Here is a 20810-nt window from a genome sequence, read left to right as displayed (position 1 = left end):
GATGCAATGAACCTGTGTTTGACTCTGATAACTCATGGCTTTGAAGATATAAGTTTCCATATTTTGAAGTCTTTTAATCGTTCATCACGTGATAATACGGACCAGGGTAGCTTCTTCTTGCAACATTGTGTAAATAGAGATATGGTATGCAGAATAGTAATATTTTTTTTCTTAATATACTAGTAACAGTATACTTATTTAGTTTAATGCAGCTGTGAAGATGGGAAATGGTAGATTTTTTTGCATGGTTCTTAAAGAATGAAAGAATTTTAGTATTTCATGTTAATTTCTATAGTAAATTGGAATTCACAAATCATGTTTGGCATGTGTAATATCCATTTCCTAAATCTTAGAAGAATCTGACATTCTTAACAGTTTGAGGAATTGAAAAATATATTAATTTTTTAAATTCTTTGCAGCCTGTGAGCAAGCTGAAGCAATTTTGTAGTGAGTTAAAAGAAGAGAAAATGCACTCGGCGCCATTACCGTTTATTTTGCGTTGCGCTTTGGAGACCAACAAATCGGGTACTCTGCTTATTTAGTTATTTTACATATGCTTATTTAAAGTACTTGATCATTATTTAATTATCCTGTGAATGTTTTCAGCCTTGGCCATTGATGTGATGAAGATCATGAAAGAGGAGGGCTTGCCGCTCAGACCTCACTATTCCTGGCCGCTGCTAGTTGGGTTCCAGAAAGAGAAGAATCTTAAAGGTTAGTTATCTAATAAATGCTACTAGCTTTACTGCAAACCTAGAGCACCAGTCTTTATTAAAACATTGCTATGAGATTCAGCAGACTCTTGAAAGTAAACAAAGACCTTGCTGCATGTCTTACTTTATTGCAAACGGTTTTTCCTTCAGAAAGACTTTTTTTAAAACCTGTTTTCTTACTTAATCATGGTACAGTTCTACAAATTTGAAATCTACCTTTGCATAGAAGGATGTGTGAGAGTGTTTAATTATCTTTTTAACTCTTCACATTCTTTCTGTCTTCCACTGGTTCTTTTTGCTGCTCATTACCTTTTCCAGAGTTTACTCCTGAAGAAACTTAAATCTGAGAGAAGCATGTAAACATAAGATTATGTTAGAATAGTTCTCTTGGACTGCAAACCCAATCCTTTTTGCAAGCTAACTTCTTATTATCTACCTGATAAGCCAAATGTGAGTTTCCTTGTAATAATAAAAACTGCAGGAGAACTTACATTGCTGAACGTGTGAGCTTGACCTGACAGCATACTGATTGAAGGACAGAAATGCTCAATCTTTGGGATTCTTAAGTAGGTTTAAGCATTTAACATACTTTCCCCTGTTACACATGGGGATGTCTACAGGATATGAATAAGAATTGAGCAAATATTAAATTTTAGAGTACAGTATCTAATTCTTTGGTTTGCGTTATTGGTAATTCAGAAAGAACGGTATTGTAAAAAGATGCTTTTAACAGAAGTACTTCCCCCTTGGGGAAACAAAAAACTGTCTTTTTCATCTTATCTCACAGTATAATGTGCTTTAGAATGAGATGCAGAGTTGTTAGTGTGACACTGGGTGACAAACAAAATGCACAAACAAAAAAAAAGTGCTTTTAGCAGACTCTTCATATCGCAATTTTATCTTAAATATACAGCCGCATTCCAGTTTGGAAGAAATGCTGAAACAAGTATTCCCTAATTGTTTCTGGCTATAAAAATGTCTCAAGTCTTTTTCAAAAAGCCTTTGTGAAAACAATATTCAGTTTTTATTAACTCCTTAGGCTCTGTTCCTGCTAGAGTACTTCCCAAGTTTATCTTTTCCCAGGTTTTCAAATGCCTGAAAGTTCTGTGATGTTTTAAAGGTCTGGCAACATTGTTTTAGTTGGGTCCTTTATGACTTACTTGAAGTACAATGTTGCCAAAAATAAGTAAATTGAAATCAGTGTCATACTTCTCTATGTGCATGCTGCCTACTGAGAAAATGTGCTTTCTGTATCTCCATCTAAAATTTCGCCTCATCAACACAATTCTAAGAGATGTCCAAAGTATTTTAAGATGTCAACTTAGCTCCCTAAGCTGAAGCAATATCTGACTATCGAGAGAAACTTGACTTTTCATATCTCTTTTGGTGTTTGGCAAGACCAAATGTTGCCTTAACTTGGACTTCTACTGTAGAAGTTAACTATGCTTTGGCTAGTAGTTCCTGCTGGAAGTCATGCAAGCAAATTGAGAAGAAAACTGGTGAAGGAACCGTCAATTCTGGCTTTCTTTGTCATTTTCTAGAGAGTCTCTCTTTTTCTGTCTGCAAGGGCATCGGATACATAAACTTCTGTATGGCTGTATGATAATACTGTGGATTTGCAAACATGTTTTTGTAACCTTAGTCTCAGAGTTTGAATTGTCAAGTGGGAAAATTACTGCTGTGTGCACACCTGCATAAGTCAGTGATTTTGCAGTTCTTAAAAATCATAAGAAGATATCTAAGCAATTTCTTCTACAGCGAAGAATCAGTGGAATTATTCTTGCTGCAGTGAAACAAGTTGTTTTGTTCTTTCCCATGTGTAAGCTCACATGCATTTTCTGAAATTTAGTAACAAAAAAAATGAATAAATGAGATCCACTATCTAAAAATACAACCAATACGCTTGAAGGAAAGTAAATGGGGGGGGAACCCACTCACCCTGATATTGTTTCACAGAAATAATAAAGCAAAAAATAATGTTACAGTGAGAACATAAAGGTAACAGCTGATAGTAATTGAATAGAATGGTCCTTTCTAGCAGCAAAAAAAAAATAGAGCTGTGTGAACAAAGGTATACATAGACACTGTATGGCATCTCATACCAAAGATGAGGAAATAATTCCTTTCTCTAGAAAGTAGTAGTGCCCAGCCTAATGTGTGTAAATTGGTGTAAATAAGGCTGAAAATAGAAAAGAACTTGGAGGAAAGATTATTAAAAATCTGATAGGATGTAGACAGTGGACTAAATAATCATTTGAAAACACTGAATATAAGCAACAACCTGTCTAGAACTTCAGGGGACAAATGTCTGAATCAGTATATATAATGTGACCCAAACAATTGTATAATTAGTAGCAATGTTTGATTATATGTTTATCTAATGTTTATTGTAACAAAAGCTGACACTGGATATCAAAGGAAATTCCCCAACTTCTGTATTATGGAATTGAGTTTGAAAGAAAAATAGCAGCGAAGTGGTGGCTAAGATTAAAAAAATAAAAACTAAGCAAGGCCATTTTAAAATATACTGTAGAGAGCTTAACCACTCTGAAGTAGCAAACAGCTCTTTTCAGTGATTTTATACAGGCAAATAATTTCATATGGGGCATTCTTGCTTTTATGTGCATCTGTTGCATAAGTTGATAATTATTTATTTCCACAGTATTTATCTAAGTAAATGCTGTCAGGCTTTTAGAAATGGAAAGTGCTTGTAGGGTTTAAAAGATCAGTATGCAGTGGATCTGAAACTGTTATTGGCACTGAAATTCATCTTGTATCAGATTATACACTAAAAACAGGAGGGCCTACTATAAATAAGCAGAAATGTTTGACTTACGTGTATTACTAAATATTTTATAGCTCCCCTTCATTTTTGTATAATCACATTGTTTTTAAAGATGGTTTTTAAAAGTCAGTAGAGTATTTCACTTTTATTTTGTACTAAACCATTGTTATATATATGCAAAGTATGATTAGTAAATAGAAATTCAATTTTTACTTTGGGAAACAAAGGAAATAACAGTCTGAGTCCTGAGAGGAATAAGAGTGGTGATTTCACAAAGTAACTGCTTGAAATAATGTTTTGTAGAGAGACTTTTCTGGCTAAGAACTTTGAGTGCATCTGAAATTAACAGCACAGCAAAAATATGCTGGATATTCTGTTATTTTCCTGAATGTGACCTCACTTTTTGAAATGGAGCTTTGTTTTTTTTGTTTCCTTATAAAACTGCTTAAAGCCCAATTTTACTGCCATTGCACATGTAGAACTGTACTTAACTGCCTTAGAAATTCCCTCTGTTCTGATGGGACTGCTTTAGGAAGAAGGCATGACTTGTTGTGAGAAGCTTAGGAAATGAGAGGGTGGAAATGCAAGTCTCACTTTTCACTTCTTGAAAAGCAGCAAGTTGCTCTGTTCTACCACGTAAATATTAGGACCATCTTGTAATTCTTGTCTTCTCTGTTTGTTCTTGGATATACTGATTCAAGGCTGAAATCTGTTCTGTTGGGGTGTTCCAGTGCTGTTTCCAGTATGGACAAAAAGGAGAACAGAAATTTGGCTGTGTTTTGTTCCCTATTTCTGTCCTGTTTCCACTCACTCCATTATTTAATTTTATATACTCAACTCCTGCAGTTCTTGCGTATCTCAGCCCAAGATCTCAAAAACCTGTTCTTGATCAAGCAGGGAGATGACTGGAAGACTTTACTGGGGGTTTTAGTCATACCCAGTCTTCTGGATCATTGGTCTCCAAAGTGGGGTGTGCAAGGCAATCTATTGGGATGTGAGTGGGCTGTTAATAAATAAAATAAATAATTATTTCATTCTTTTTTTACTTTCTATCTTTCTGTATATTTTATAATGTACGGTAGTACATGTGTGTAATTTCTAAATAAATATACAAATACTGGGGTGTGTTCCCAAAAAAGTTTGGGAGGCCAGTGTTCTAGATAAATGTGACTGCACTTTTGTGTGTCTCTTTTTTTAGTCTGTTGTTACATTTGGGGAGAGAGAAGAGGTTAGTGCATTTTCCAATATAAGGAGCAGAGAATTTCTAAAAGTCCACACACATAATGCTCAAATCCTATTTCATGCATATATTTGACAATTTTATAGTACTTTGATGGAAGTGGGACTATTTCGTCGCTTTGTATTGTAGAAAAGGTTAATAAAGTGGTTCTGCTCTTGATGAGAGAGAAAATGTATGCAAAATCATAGGATTGTGTGTTGGTTTTCATTAATCTTCTGTTCCCCCCCGAAATTGAACATCAGCCATCTTAGAAATGAAGAAATTTATAGCAGAAACTTTTTAAAGTTTGCTCTTAATTTGGCTATGTGCAGTATTGTTACTAGTATTCCTCCTTAACTTGCATTCCCTATTGTGCTGGTGTTCTGATCTTCATATGTGCCCTTCCATACTCAAGAACTGTGCCAAGTCATGTAACGTTTTTGTGACAAGTGTCTGCTAGGGAATAGGGATACTTAACAAGCCTGTTTTCTACTCTGTTCTAGATACAAATATGAACTCAAATCTCCTGAGTTTAGCACACCTTATTCACTGTGGTGTCTTGTTCGTGGTCTTCAGACTACTTTCTAGTGATATAGATACGGTTATTTTTGAAAAGGTTTCAGCATAAGAGGACTTAATGTATTTTTTGGGTGATTGAAAACATGAAATAGAAACTAGCTGTCAAAATTTGAAAGGTATCAAGAAACACTTACTGTAATTAATTCTTTATTCATATTTTTACAGATTCTGGGCCAAAATCAGAGTTTTGTTTAAGGCAAACTCGAACAGATGATGCGACTTTAATCTAGTGTGACTTGCCTGCATGTATTTTCAAGTGCTCAAAGGGAATTCACATTTGATTATTTGCACCATAGTGCACTGCATAAAATATTCATGGAAGTGTCACTTTTCCATAGGTGGCACTCCAGGGCAAAGACAGCTACTTTGGGAAACTTTACATTTTTAAAGTAATAAGTATGAAATGCAAGTTGAAAAAAACATATGCTGTTTGGTACTAGTGTCCTGCAGCAAGTGACAAATCATTTTTAGACCAGCCAAAAATGATGATACCTGTATTGATTTTGACAGGGTTCAGAGTTTGCTTGCTAGGGTTACTGTAAGAAGTTTCTGCAAATCAGAAGAGTGTGAGCAATTAAAAAGCATGACATACGCTCTAAAACTCTACACTGTAATTGCAGAACTATTAAGATTTGGTATCTATTGTGTTCAAATGCATACCTACAGTACTAATACGCAGTCTAGTTGTGAGAATTGATCTGAACCCTCTAAAAGTTATAATGTGGCTTCACTGGGGCTTGGGAGACTCCAGCCTTTCTCTCAGTTTGAAGCTGGTGCATTGATAGAGTTATCATCCATTTTTGCTTACAAAAATGTTACTTGTTTTAAACAGATTTAGAGACAAATCTTGAAAACTTGCCTTGCTAATCGGAGTTGAATACTGGGAACAAAACTAAGAATGTATTATATATTTAGGAATGCATTTTATCTTGAATTTGATTACATAATTTACACCAAATTTCAGATTTGGCTTTTATGCACAGTAGTATGGACACTTTGATATATAGCTGTAAAAGATGTTTTACAAATGTGACTAAGAGTAACTGTCATATATTCACTGTGTTAGAAAATAGCTTTGTGTACTAGCAATTTCCAAACTAGCCAAGAGTTTCGTGGTTTTGATAGTACAGCACAGAAAAAGAAGTTTAGTAAATCTATTTTAAGTTTCACAGGTAAGAACTTTATTAGCACCTAAAATAAAAATGCAGGATTTTGCATGGCAATTTTAAGTAGGGAAACTGAGGAGACAAGTCCTTTTTTTAAAAAAGAAACATTTGTTTTTAAATGTTGAGTCTCAAGTTTTTATTTTTCTGAAATGCTTAGCTGTTTCAATTTTGCCTTGATAGGTATCTTTGAGGTCCTCAAAGTAATGCACGAGTTGGGGGTTGAACTTGATACAGAAACATACACAGACTATGTTTTTACAAATTTTCCCGATAGTGAAACTGCTCGTGCCCAGCTGAAGGTGAGTTTACTTTTAGAATTCATAAAAATTACTATTGCATGGCTTGTTTTTCTATATTCTCTGTGAAGGTTTTAGATCCTAATGGTGCTCTAAACACGAACTTGGTATGATGAAGCCTGTTCAGAATATTTAGATTACTTCTGAAATAGTTGTTGCACTGATGGTTTGTTTACCATGTCTTTCTCCTGCTGCTTTTCTTTCTCCTTTTCAGAGTTAACCAAACTATTTTGCTCAAGACTTACTAGCTCTCTGTTTCATTAAGCGGAAAACTAAATAAATGAATGATGTCCTTTTTAGATTTAGAAGTATTACAGTTGGTTTTGGTGAACTTTTTTACTTGCTGAAGAATTCAGAATTGCAGACTAAATTACTAAATTTAGTTGGCCCCCTCTTTCTGCCTGTGGTAACTTTGTCTCTTGCAATTGATTTCATTTTAAAAGCTGGATAATCCTTGAACAGTAGCAACTTACCTTGCTAGCTGTGTCGACTTCTGTAGAGCACCTTATATATTCTTAACAGCTATCAATACAAGAATGCCAATGTTCTTTGCAAAGGAAGCATTTAAAAGAAAAAGTACCAGAACGTCTTCTCTGTGTGTAGTTCGATTGATTGCTTGCTTTATATCTAGAAAAATGACTGCCTGTTTGAAACTGCTGGACTCTCTGTAGCAGAAATAAGATATGAAGCAGCACATGGAAGACTGAACAATGTTCTTTCTCTATGTAAGTATTTTTCATATTGAATGTTATTAAGTACTTGGTGGTAGCGTTGATTGGTTGTAGGCTGAGAGATTTACATGTATTAATATATGAGGTTTAAAGATATATGGGGATCTTGAGCAAAGCTTTTATTATGTGAGATCCTCTGTGATGAGATGTCAGACTGTTTGAAACTACCAATTCTGGACAGCATATCATGATTGAATTATTTTTTAATATTGAACCTGGCCATAAGATTTACATATAAGATATTTACATATCATAGCTTTGCTGTGAGTGTGATAGGATTATGATCCTGTCATGCTTAGAGGGCTTAAGGAAACAATTTGCCTTGCACAATGACTGTTAAGTCTTTGGTGGGTATTGTGTTTATTTGCAGCATCAATTGCAACAGGATCCTAGTCTAACAGTATGGCTCTGAAGTACTGCAGAGTTAACGAAGGAACCAAATTTAAAGGATTGGCAATGACGTTAACCAGAGGTTGCTCTGCTAATCTGTTGACCAAGGAAGTTATGTGTATGAATTTGATGGGCTAATTATGTGATGAAGTTGTAACAGCATGAATTTTCTCCACTTTTTAGGAATTTTCTCCAAAGACTGTTCTGATGCTCAGTGCTTGCAAAAGTTAATATAGGTTATTAACTGAATGTATAGGATTAGATGCCTTGCTTGGTTTAGTAGGAATGTATGCTTCTCTTAAAAATTTAAAACAAATAGAGTTTTTATGTGCCTAGTATATTGGTACAATAATAAAACACCTAAATTTGGACTAAATCTGACACAGATATATTTTTTAATATATAACCTTTGCTTATCCAAGGTTCAGGGAAAAGCTTAAGCAGTCATTGCTGCAATTGTCATTAACTGTTTTATTTAATGAATATAGGAATATGTAGTCCATACACCATGACCCTGGGAAGCTGTTGTGTTGAAAACGAAAAAATGAAATTAGTAGTTTCTAATAAATTATTTAATTTTTGTATTGGAGATGTATCAGTTAGTTAATCTTGAAGATTCGCCTTACATTCTGCCATTATTTTGCTTGTTTTTATTACAAAAAAAAAGCACTAATGAAAAATGAAGTACTTAAAATAACTTTGAAATATTTTTGAGAGGCTAACTATTTTTTAGGATCAATGAAACTTCTTCTGGAAAGTGAAATAGGAGTTTTTTGCCTACAAAAAAAAGTAGACCCACCCCTGCACACTCATTTCGGTTAACTGAAATAGTCAGGTTTTAATGTGTTATAAGGCACAAATACATGTGTGCCTGGTATATGGTAAAACATCTATGATATTGGAAGTATGATGCAGACACATATAGTAGGCTGTGTTCTGTCTTACTGCCATTAAATTAGTCTCACATAGTGTATTATTTAGCTGCTCTCTGTGCGCTCAATTTAAATCTCATAGCAGTATTTCTTTTTACACAAACTAGGGTTAATAATTCATGGAGACATACAAAATTTCTTTTGAACTTGAGCTTTAAAGGAAGGTACTCTTGTAAATAGTTTACTGAGCTGAAATGAATGCTAGTAAATCTAATTAGCACCTACATAATGATAAGGCTGGTTAGGGTGGTTTTTTTGTTTTGTTTTTTGACTTGGCTTCTTTTGCCAAGAAAGAGAGAGAAAATAGATGCAGTATGGAAAATCGTTCAAGATTGTCTCATCAGTGTAGTCAGGGACACGAAGGTCAGTTATTAATGCTGGTTGCTGTCTAGGTGTATTGATTCAGCTTCTCATACCTTATAATGTATAGATTTCTGCTACTGACAAGGTGAAAACTATGAAGCATCAGCTGAGGAATCTGGCCACATAAGGTGGTGTTCATGAGAGCTGCTTTTTCCCTTTATGGTGCTGTTCCATTCCCCTTCATTGTTAGCCTCTTGATTTTCTCAGACTTGTTTGTTGCTAAGGTAACCAGGTTGCTGGTTGTCAGCAGCAGCTGAGCATACTAAGATGCTTTTCTGCTCATCTTCTTATGAGCAAAAAGTTTAATATACCGCTGCAGGTATTGAGGCTTTACCTGAAGCTTTCAAACTAAAATAAACATTCCAACGTTTAAAACTTTTCACTTTTGAAATGCCTGGAGTTAGACTAAGTAGTGGTTTTAGCATGTTGTTTCTGCCTTTCATTTCCCAGGTTTCTGTAGAGCTGGTGGTTTTATTTCAGTTCTCTTCTGACATATACCATATTGTAGTCCTTGCTGAAAGGGCCCAGTGCATTCAGGTTTTCACAGGGGTTAATTCTATTGTGATAGTGAAGTCAGATGATAATAACATCATACAGAACTCAAATACATCTACTACTGTATTTTTTTTCTTTGCTGGACTATGGTACTGGAATGAGAGACAGCAATTCTAGAGGAAGAAGGTAGAATTATTTGGAGTATTTAGCCAAGAAATGATGTAAAGATGAGGACACAGGGCGTAACTGTAAATGACCTCTCAGGGACATCTAATTTTAAGTAATTTTACAGTTTCCTTTCTGTTCAACCAGTATTGTCAACGTTTAAAGCTGTGTGTCTTTCTCTTTTTTTCCCTTATGTTTAGCTTAATTCCATGGATAGCACTTCAGATGGAACTACTTTTTTTCTTTCTTGTCAGGCGATTTACACTAGGAGAAGAAAACACCTAAGAAAGTGTCATTTCTTTTTTGTGAGGTTTTTTTTTTTTTTAAATAAACCCCCCAAAACCAACAAAAAACTAGAAGGCAAAATTGTAAAGCCTATTTTAAGGCAAGTATTCAGTCTGAAATAATTAGCACACCATTTACCTCTGGTGTATCTTTTTTGTTCTAGTGCTAACATCTCAAGTTTTCTTGATGAGGATTGTTTGGGGTTTGTTTTACTTTTTGGAACTTAATATTGTCTTGTACTTCTTTTACAGATAAGTTGCTTACTTCTATTACTAATTTGAATAGAAGACTAGTGTACTAACTATTGACATTAAAGGCAATGAAGAGGGGAAAAAAAAAAATCTCTCTTTTAGAATGTTTGATTCCGTTAGAAATGGAGCAGGTTTAGAGCTGGTATAAAAAGGACTGTTTTGAATACCATGGTATTTGAAATTTTGATTTGCAAAAGTTTGTCAGCATTTACTGAACTAACAAAATAGTTCTTCAGATGACATCCCATTTACATGACTGGCTGACTTGTTGCAGTTCAGGGATTTTTTTTACAACTACTATTTCTAAACATTTCTTTCATTTACAGTGTCTTCAGCAAGCACACCTCCTATTGACATTCGTCAGTTTAGAAACAGCCTCATTTTGGGTTTTAAAAGGTAATGCTGCTATATGAATACCTTTTTTTGTTTGTTTGGGTTTTTTTGTTTGGTTTTCTTTAAATTCTGTAGCAAAGTTTGCTCTTTTTTTTTGCATTGAGCACAAATCTACACAATCTTTTTCCTCCCACTCTATGTTTGAAAATTTAAAAGTAGGGTTCCAGTTGTAGCAGATCTGAGGAATATGGTTCCTCTCTGCTCTCCCTGGTTTCCTTGCCTCTCCTATATATGAGCATACGTTTGAAGAATTGTATGTAGAGGATTAAAAAGAACTTCACTGTTCTTGTTTGTTCTGTGGAATTTGACAGTATGTGAACTTCTCAGGGTAGTAAACATTCGGGTTTTGTCTTTATTCAATTTTTTGTTTATAAACTGTTATGCTAATGTAAGACTTCCCTGAAGATCATTACTATTAACCATTAAAGTAAATGAGCACTTAATACCAGTAGGTATCAGGTATCAGACAAAACACCAGTAGGAGCCAGGCATATTCTACTGCATCTGGTAGCTTTATGTGCCCTATGGGTTACTGTAACTCCCGAATGCTCACATTTAACACTTAGTATTGTGCTACATTGCCATGACTTTGTATTCACAGCCATATGGTTGTGGTTTGTAAGGAGAGTTCCTTGCCAATTTGAAAGGTTGTCTTAAGCAAGTATATGTGAATTAATAAGCACTTCTGTCATTCACTGTTTGCCCCAGTCAAACATTTAGGACTGTGAATGAGGTTTTTTTCAGCATACCTAACACCACTGGGAACCAGAGAGATCACTTAATACGACTTGGGACCAGAGTCTGAAGGCTGGTTTTGTTGACTAAGTTATTTCCTAAAATTTTGTTATGGCTGTGAGATGTAAATATGCTAGGCTGAATACCAGTGAAACATGACCAAAGTTATTTCCTAGTAAATAGCAAGTTCTGTCTAGCTGATCCTGCTGTACCATGGGAAAAGGAGGAGAAAAAAGCAAACCAGTGTTCACATTGGGTTTACCTAGCCTCTAGCTGACCTTGACTTACAAAGGATAAACGAAATAACGTCTTAAATCCAATAAGGGTGTTTTACTATTCCTTTTAGTAATCAGCCCCAGAAACATCCATTTCAGATCTGACAATTAAAGTAACAGATTTTTGAAACACGTTTTTTTGCTGTAACTATAGATAAATATCCAATTGAAGTAGGGCTTGCACTAGAAAGGAAGCCACACCAATGTTTATCACACACAACTAATGCTAACATGAAGTATGAGTACCACTGGAGAGTTGTGCAGGTGTTCAGAGTGTATCTTTGAAACATTATCAACTTGTATTGTGAAACCTAGCTGCTGAAGAATCATACTCTCCTCAAGTGAAACACTACTCTCCTCAGTAGTAGAACAGTTTCTGCTGTTGTCATAGATATCAATAGGTATTTGATACCTACTGAACCTAGGTTCAATAGGTGTCGAATGTTTGGGCTAAAAACTTGGAATTCAGAGGGAAATGAGGGTTGGGGCTTTTTGGTGCGTTGGTTTTTGGAGGGGAGGGGATGTGTGGTTTGGTTTTGGTTTTTGGGGTTTTTGTTTTTTTTGTTGTTTGTTTTTTTTTTAAATTCACCTTATTATTTGCCTTCTCTCCTTGTCACTTGTAAGTGTGACATAAGTTCTGTTTATTTATTTAATATTAATCTCTCTGGTTTGACTTTATTGCTAGCTGGCTTCAGAAGCTATGTACAAGGTTGACTGTGCCCAGACTTTGCCCTTATATTGATTCTGAAAGCGTGCCAGTTCATGTGTCCTTTTCTATTTTAAACTTAATGGCTAGGACAGCCTGAAAATGAAGTTTGAGGGTATGGTAGGATAGAAGAAAAGAATATTTGTACCTTTTGTAAAGACTGCAGCAAAATTTTATGACTAAACGCTGGTCTCAAATGTTCAAATGAGCGGAGTTTAGGACTGGTGTACAAAAGTACAGGGTATGGACAACAGGGACACACGAAAATGTCTGTAGCAGACTAGTTTATGCATTTCTGTTGAAGCTGCTCTTCTCTAGTAACTGCTTCAAAGTGTTCCTATTCCATCTGCCTGATGTACCATTACTATTTCAGAGTCAAGTACTTTAGGAAATTGATGCGTTTGATATCTGCAGTTCATTGTCATGCTGTCAGAGGTAGAACAAGTTCACCCAGGAAAGCTTAACTAACCTCAGATAGCATTGGGTTTTTTCCTCTCTGTGTGGACCTACGTTTGACTCATTTTCAAATACAAGTGGCAGTAGCACAAAAAGAATACGTTTCATAGGCTTGAACATCCTAAATAAAATCCTAAACTTCTATGAATGCTTTCAAGTTTCTATGCATCTGTTCAGACTGACAGCTTATTTCCCCTTATGAGAATTATAGGGAGATAAAATAAGGTCATAAGTTTTTGTTCTCCTGCCGTTATCTAGGTTAATGCTGCTTTATAGTTGTTGAAAAATTATAGCTTCTAGCGAGAATTTTGCTGTTCTACAAATTATAGGAATATATGAGGTTTTTTATGCCTCAGTGAACTGGTTAATATTTTAATATGTTGGGTTTTTTATACTTTAGTGAACTGGTTAACATTTGATCTTTGATACCTGATGATGTGCAGAGAAGTGTTCTCTGTCAAGTTCTGTCCTATTCTATGGGGGGAGAAATTGGAGTTCTATGTTTTGTTTTCTGTTTTTTGAATTATTATCTATTTATTTCACTAAAATAAACATTATACCTTAAGTAAGATATATGATTACTTTTTTTTTGTTTGCATGGAATAAATACTTTTATAACTGCCTGTAGTTACCTTTCTATACTAAAAATCTAATTTTAATGCACAGGAGTCTAGATTTTTCCTCTAGCAAATTCCACATATTGAGTGTTTGCTGTGTTTGCTTCTTGAAATGCTAAATAGAATGAAGTGTAAAATAAAAAAGTACAATTAAGATGTTAAAATATTGAACTAAAAATAAAACTAAAATGCATTATTTGCAGCCTTAGTTATCTGTTTGGATTGCTGCATTATTTTAAGCTATTTAGCAGAAACTGTGTCCATATGCAGTATAGTAAAAAGTATAATACTTATTCTGTACAAAGTTGCTTTAAACAATATGTGTTAATTATTGTGTTTTAATTTTATTTCAATAATTTAATAAGATATTCAACAATTTATTGGGTTTTAAAAAAAAAGATACACAAATAAAATCATTTTGTTGCTTTTAATTTTTTATCCTTTGCTGCCCTCTTCAGCTCAGATGATGTAGATCTTTGGAGCAAGGTAAGGGAAGATAATGCTGTAAATAAAATTGAGTTCTTTAGACACTGCATGTTTATGACGCATTACTGTAAATCTGGATTCTGAACCTGGTAATTGTAGACCTGATTAATTTGAGTGAGGACCTTGTCAGTGGCAGATTGTACAGCTGTATGAAATTGACTTTTCAAATAGGACAGTTAAGTGTAATTCTGAAAAACTAAATGCAGTGTTACCATGTAGTGTAGCTTATGCTCGTCTGACTTCTAGATCAATGTTGTTACAGCTGAAGATAGTAATAGTTGTAGCTTCTAGAGCAAAGCTTTCCATGGCTGTGCAATCTGACATTGCGTAATTTCTTTTCCTGCTTTCCCTAAACTTTCTTCCTGTCTTCACACTAGTACTAATAAAATAATAAGGCGCAACTAGAATTTTAAAGTTTCTGTCATATGACTTAAAACATTGAAGGCAAAGCCAGTTAAAATAAATCACCTGGATGGAGTCAAGGGGAAATGACTGATCATCTTGCCCTCCCTGGTATGGGCTACATTAGAAAGACACTGCAGTCTAACTTGGTCAATAAATTTTGCAGAGCACTAGATTAGAGGAGATGTTGGCAGATACTGCCTGGGATGTGGTTACAAAACTTGTGAAGGGATGCACTGTGCTTTTTGTCTTTTTTTTTTTTTTTTTTTTTTTTTTTGATACTGTACCTACTGACTAATAAACTAGTACATGGCTTGCAGAATATTTTACATTTTGCAAAGAAATCTTGGAATGAAATGGAAACTGTAAATTAGAAAGTCGCTGATTAGTGATTTTTATACATCAGGTACAGCTTATGAGATGCAGATTTTTTCATATTTTACTACCATTTTCTGTTGCGTGAAGATTATGGTGAGGGGATGTTTTTGTCCTCTGCCTCTGTCCTTCCTTCTTTTGCATTTAAAAAAATAAAAAGAGCAGGCAGAGAAAAAAAAAAAAGGGGATCTCTTATTACTTCCATGAAATTAATTTTGAAGGGCGGTGAGAGGACTGAAGTAATGATGGTCTGCACATGAAGTAGTATCTAAAGTTACTTCTGCTGTTCTCTACAGTGGAAGAAAGCTATGTTTTTTTGTCTTTGCCAAATTTATGAGTAAATATGTGTATTAACCTTCAAAATAAGAAATGCTAACTTGGGAAATAAATAGATACTTAGCATTAGAAATAATACCACACATTCTTTTTTTTTTTTTTCTGTAATTCCTCCTTTTTGTTCTCTGAGATTTGATTCAGAGGAGAGGTATGTTATCGTGACTTTCTTGGATTTTATTGTAGTTGTAGGTTCTTCTGTGTGTTGATTTGTTATAGGAGGACGAGGGCAAAAGGGCTGAAGAAAGCTGTAGTTTAACTGTCCACAGTGTATGTGGTGTTGGTAGAATGAGAAGTGATAGATATGGTATTCCATTGCACATTTGATATTTTTTGGCTTTGTTTATCCATTTGCATTAACAGTTGAAGGTGAGAGTTCCTTTTCGTATGTCATTACTTAAAACACAGCACTTAGATGGTGGGAATGCATCTCCCTCTGACTTCTTTCAGATTGCATTCTAGAATCATGGCAGACAAAGCAAAATTCTTGAAATACTTAAATCTCAGTTTTTAACTAAAGATGATGTAATTTCATTAAGAACAGTCAAATGAATCTTTAAAGTGATGTAGTTTAGATTAAAGTATTTCTAAGTAGGATGTGGAGACTTTTGAAATCAGTGCTAATTTTCCTCTGATTAAGTAAAATCTACGTATTCCTTCAGTTTGTATGACTGACGGAACGTGTGCTAAATTTAGTCAAATGCAATTAATTTTTGTGAACGCATATTTTGTCATTCTAAATAGCACTTATTTACAACAGCTGTACTAGTTACCTTAAATCTAGCAGAGCATGATAAATCATGTTCCTGTATTTTCTTTATATTTTTGCTTCTTTCAAAATAATAATGCAAAAAAGCTTTATGGGCCAATTTCAACCTTTTGGCAAACTGGGACATAATTGTAGCATCTCCAGAAATGACACTGGTTAATATTTGCTTTAAGCAATGTGTCTTAAAATAGCTAACTTTCTGTACAATGATACATAAACAGAATACTAGAGTGTCTGTCTTACTGCCGTACCTCAGAAAGCATTTCTGTTTGCAATATTTTTTTTTTAAGGAAAACCCTATTATTTACAAAAAAAAACTTCCTTGTATTTCTTAGGGAATTACTGTGATGTGGTAAAGAATAATACTTTAACAGAGAAATGCTTTATTATTTTGAGAATTCAATTTCAGATACTGTTTGTCCTTGCTTGCTTCTTTTGGCTGCAATGTACGATTATTCTGTCTTACCAGATAACAGAACTGTTGTACAAGGATGAACGTTATTGCCTGACGCCTCCAGGACCAACTGGTAGAGTTTCAATTTCTATGATTGTAACTTATCCACAAATCCGTTCTTCTGTGTAATGATGGGTTTGAGGGATTACAACAGTAAACACTGATTGCTTCTTTTTGAAAGTGAAATTTGAAAACATGTTGGCTAAAATCCTGATTCGAATAATCAGAGCATATCTTGTGAGATCCATGAGGTCTTTTTTTTAGAATTATAAATACATGTTACTGATAATGATTTATTTTTGTAAATTTATTAACGAAAAATAGAGATTGAGAATGAACACAGTATCAGTGCTTAAAAACTTAAAAAAAAAAAATTAGTAATGCAGTCTTACAATCTAGTTTTACCTTCAGCTCTTCTGATTTTGTGAAATAAAGTGGTACTTAATATCCCAAATATTCTACTTTTAAATAAGTATACTTTTTTGTATAATATTTTTCTTTTAAAAATAAAAAACAGGGTTTTTTCTTCCTTTTAGGGGACGGAGAGGCAATGGGATATGGGGAAAGCTAACCTCTGTGAAGACAATAATTGATACTCTTCCTATTCTCAGCTACAAGCTTCCATATATTTTTACACTTGCATAGATAAGAAACTTAGCACTATTTGCTAAAATATGTTAATCTTGATTTTAATTGGTTGACAGGCAACTTCTTCAATATTAGTTGATCTAATAGTTGAAATTTTTTATATTTTGTTATTAGTATGACAATGTACCTTGGTAACAGAATATATTGGGTAAAATGTACAGAATAACTATGCAAAGTGTTAGAAATCTGTTTTTTCTTTTGAACAATGACAAAATATTTGTGGCAACTATTTGGGGTAGCGGGCAGGAAAGGGGGGGAAGGCCTTCGGCAGTACCACTTCTGTCACACAGTAGTGGAAAAATAGATTGAAGTAAGATTCTGTACTGAAAAGCTGTCACTAGGTCTGAAAATAATTAATATTCCTTTCACTCACCAGTTAGATATGTGCTCCCAAACCACATAATCTCTATGCCTCAGTGATCATTGTTGCCATTTCAGAGCCTCTCATCAGGGTGACATCTCACACCAAAATGATTTCTTATAAATTAATCTTGATAACATGACAGTCTCAGTAATTTCAGTGGAATGCTTTCTCTTGTTTTTTTCCACAGAAGCTGTTGGCTATTTTCTTTATCACTTGATTGACAGCATGAGTGACTCAGAGGTACAGGCCAAGGAGGAGCGTTTGAGACAATACTTCCATCAGCTGAAGAAGATGGTACCATTTCATTTTTTGCTACATAATGCCTGTCCTGCCTGACACGTATCTATTAGATTTGAAATTGCTGCTTTTAAGTACAACCAGACCACTTCTCAATGACATGCAAGAGCTGGAGACTTGAATTACGTCTGAGATAATTTCTGTTAGACAAATTTCAGTTTGGTTGTGTTTCAAAACTCATATAATTTTTTCCCCACCTCTCGGTACAGAATATAGTTATCCCTACAACCCACTGCAGCGGCATTTGCAGACTACTGGACTCCTCTCAAGTTCCTGAATTAATGAAGGTCTGTGGTTCTATAGCAATTACTTTGAAGCTAAAAAATAGAGTATCTGTACTGTGTGAAAATACTCTCCTGTGCGAAATAAATATATTTATGCAGTGATTATATGTCAGCCTTTTAACCTTTCTATGATTTTTCATTGTTGAAGATGTCTTTGTTTAATATGTTAAAGTTTTTTGAGGGATACATTTAGTAGGTGTTTTTTCAAGTCAATGTAATAATGCTGCAGAATACAACTTTTAAAATATTGCATTTATATAACTAACTTGAACATTTTTAGCACGATATGCTTAGTTAAAGGTTAAACTTTTTGTGGGGGATTAGTGATATTTTTGTCTTACTACATTTTAGGATGCAAGGTTACTGTCTCATAAGAGATCACTGTCTGCAGACAACATTCCAGAAGTAAGTAAATTCACAGATAGCTAGACTTGTTCTTACTGTAATAATAATGTTTGGATATGGGTTTTAGATGAAGTGTAATCATTAGCTTTCAGATCATGAAAGTATATTAACGTTATTTAAATCTGCCATTTAGAGTTCAGAGGTTACTTTTCCAGAGTAGGAGTAAAGGCTAGCCAGATTTTCACATAGACCTGATACTTGACCTTGGAGTTGGCTTGAGGTTTCATGCCTCAGTTTCCCTGTCTGGCAAATATTTTTTTGAAAGTTCTAGTTAGTTAACAGTGGTGGTGTGAGGCTTAATTCATGCTTGTAAATTACAGTGATGCACTTGAGTGGCAGGAACCATATAAATCCATACTACTTCTAATGGTGGAGTGTCAAGTCTTTACATCTCTGATCTGAGCAGAGTGGACATGGAAAAAGAAACAGGCTTCTATTCCCTCCTTCCCTGAACACAAAGAACTGAGTACAAGAGAAATAGTCACGTTGACCTTTGTAGATATACTACTTAACACTTTTTTACTGAATTCTGACTCAAATCTTCAATTAGTCTGTATTATTTAAACAGATAAAAGCACCTTAAATGATTAAAAAATTTCTTATAGTATGAAAGAGGATTATTTTGTCTGTCTTTTATTAAAGTGATCCGACAAGTTGTTTGGGGAAGTGTGTTTTTGCAATTGACATTCTTTCTCTTACCTCCATTTAGAGTGCTAAAGCTGACGTGTCTGCTTTGGAGAAGAAACTAGAAAAGCGAAAAGCTGAAAACCAGCCTATTACAGATGTCTTGAAACAACTCATACATGCTCTTTGTGAAGAAGAGGTATCTTAAGCAATGCGGAGATAATTGGAAACACATAGCTATATTTTTAAAGGGACATAAATGACTGTGTTATGGAAAGACATAGTTAAGCAAAGACAAGTGCAGTGCTTGAGGTTTCATGGTTTGATGCTTATAAATCAAACATAAGTGCAAAAAGCAATTAAATCAAAAGGTTAACTAATTTCAGCAACACCTTGAATGGCATGTTTTGGGGTTGCTGAAGTTTGTTTACAATAATCTGCAAAGTGAATGATAGTAACAGCTGTGATAGGTTTATCATACATGCCAAATGTCCTTTCAAGCCATGGCTCCGGTCTCTTATATCTAGATTGTCAAGCAACTGATACATGCACTAGTCATTTGCAATTCAAATATTACTAGGTTGTTAATGCAGGGATTGAAATTCCATTTTCCTGCAGGAGGAAAGCTCTTCTGAGATAAAGGGTCTCTTGCCTTCATTCGGCAGGCGTCCAGCTGTAGTTTACATTCATTTAGTGTGTGTCTGTAATTTGTGGGGTATCACCACACTTTTATTCAGTTTCTTGTTCAGTATGATCCTGTGTATAAAGCTGTATATATAGGAACAGCAACTGTTGTGCAGATGATAGCACAATATTCTCTGTTGCTAAGAATACAATTTAGAAAGAGTGATTCTCAGCTGTCTGTCTCTACGATTTTGCATATGAAATAAGTCTTGAAGCAAACACCATTGTAAGTTCAAAGTGGTCAAATGTATGAATAGGAATGTATAAAAAAATAAGCTTTGTATGGGATCATTAAGTAGTTTTCTATTCTTTAGAAAGTAGTTTTGTTATATGTTTGGCAGTGTACTAGGTCAAAATTGTTATGAATTCCAGATAAATAAGAACTATTTTAGAATTTGGGTCAGTCATGTTTATGGTGTCTGCCTGGACTTTTAAAAAAAGCCTTACATTAAAACATGCTAGAAGTATGAACCTAAAGCAAGAAAACTTATTTAGAAATTTACTCTGAAGTTAATCTAAAATATGTTTAGATAAATATTAATTTCTGCAAAATAACTTCCACTCTTAAAATTTGCTAAAGCATTACACCATGTTTTCAAATGTGATTGTATACTACTAAAGGCACTAAAGCAGTCATGTAACTGCACACCGAACGTGTAAGAATCATAATGTCATATTGACTTTTCCTCTAGTTCACATCTTTGCTTTGTTCCTTTTTTTAGAATATGCAAAAAGCCCTTGAAGTGAAAGCCAAATACGAACCGGACATGGTTGTCGGTGGCTATGCAGCCTTAATAAATTTGTGCTGTCGACATGATAATGTAGAAGAGGCAATGAACCTGAAAGAAAAAGTGTAAGTACACCGGCACTGAAACATGTCACAGAGATTTATGTTGATACGTAGACCTTGTTGAATTAAGTAGGTTGAGTATTAACCCCCTCATCCATTTTTAATTAGTTTTCCCCACCGATGTATGTGCATTTAAAACAGCCAAGGGTGTGGTTTTTTGAAACAAAAAAAAATTGCTTTGTATAATTGTACATCAGAAGCAGCTACTTTGTATGGTCAGTAATTTTTTTTTCTTTTTTAAGGCAAATTGCTATGTAGGATCTGTTTTGTTTTTATTTTAAAT

At 34.4% G+C, this 20810-nt stretch overlaps 1 protein-coding gene across 2 annotated transcripts in view; it reads left to right on the top strand.

Annotated features, from left to right (window-relative positions):
* Positions 1–20810, top strand: part of LRPPRC (leucine rich pentatricopeptide repeat containing) — a 92514-nt gene that overhangs the window by 17855 nt on the left and 53849 nt on the right. For both annotated transcript variants that reach the window (XM_086745255.1, XM_086745254.1), the window contains exons 9-21: positions 2–144; positions 420–525; positions 607–714; positions 6643–6761; positions 7390–7483; positions 10697–10766; positions 14011–14038; positions 16387–16444; positions 17571–17677; positions 17890–17967; positions 18316–18369; positions 19079–19192; positions 20400–20530. In XM_086745255.1, the coding sequence (XP_086601381.1) occupies positions 2–144; positions 420–525; positions 607–714; positions 6643–6761; positions 7390–7483; positions 10697–10766; positions 14011–14038; positions 16387–16444; positions 17571–17677; positions 17890–17967; positions 18316–18369; positions 19079–19192; positions 20400–20530 (1210 nt within the window). The remainder of the gene's footprint in view (position 1; positions 145–419; positions 526–606; positions 715–6642; positions 6762–7389; positions 7484–10696; positions 10767–14010; positions 14039–16386; positions 16445–17570; positions 17678–17889; positions 17968–18315; positions 18370–19078; positions 19193–20399; positions 20531–20810) is intronic.

Source organism: Chlamydotis macqueenii, chromosome 3, assembly GCF_036417535.1.
Source record: "Chlamydotis macqueenii isolate bChlMac1 chromosome 3, bChlMac1.mat, whole genome shotgun sequence".
In the NCBI taxonomy this organism is placed as follows: domain Eukaryota; kingdom Metazoa; phylum Chordata; class Aves; order Otidiformes; family Otididae; genus Chlamydotis; species Chlamydotis macqueenii.
Note: the sequence above shows the minus strand (reverse complement) of the source record. Positions and strands in the feature narration are given on the sequence as shown.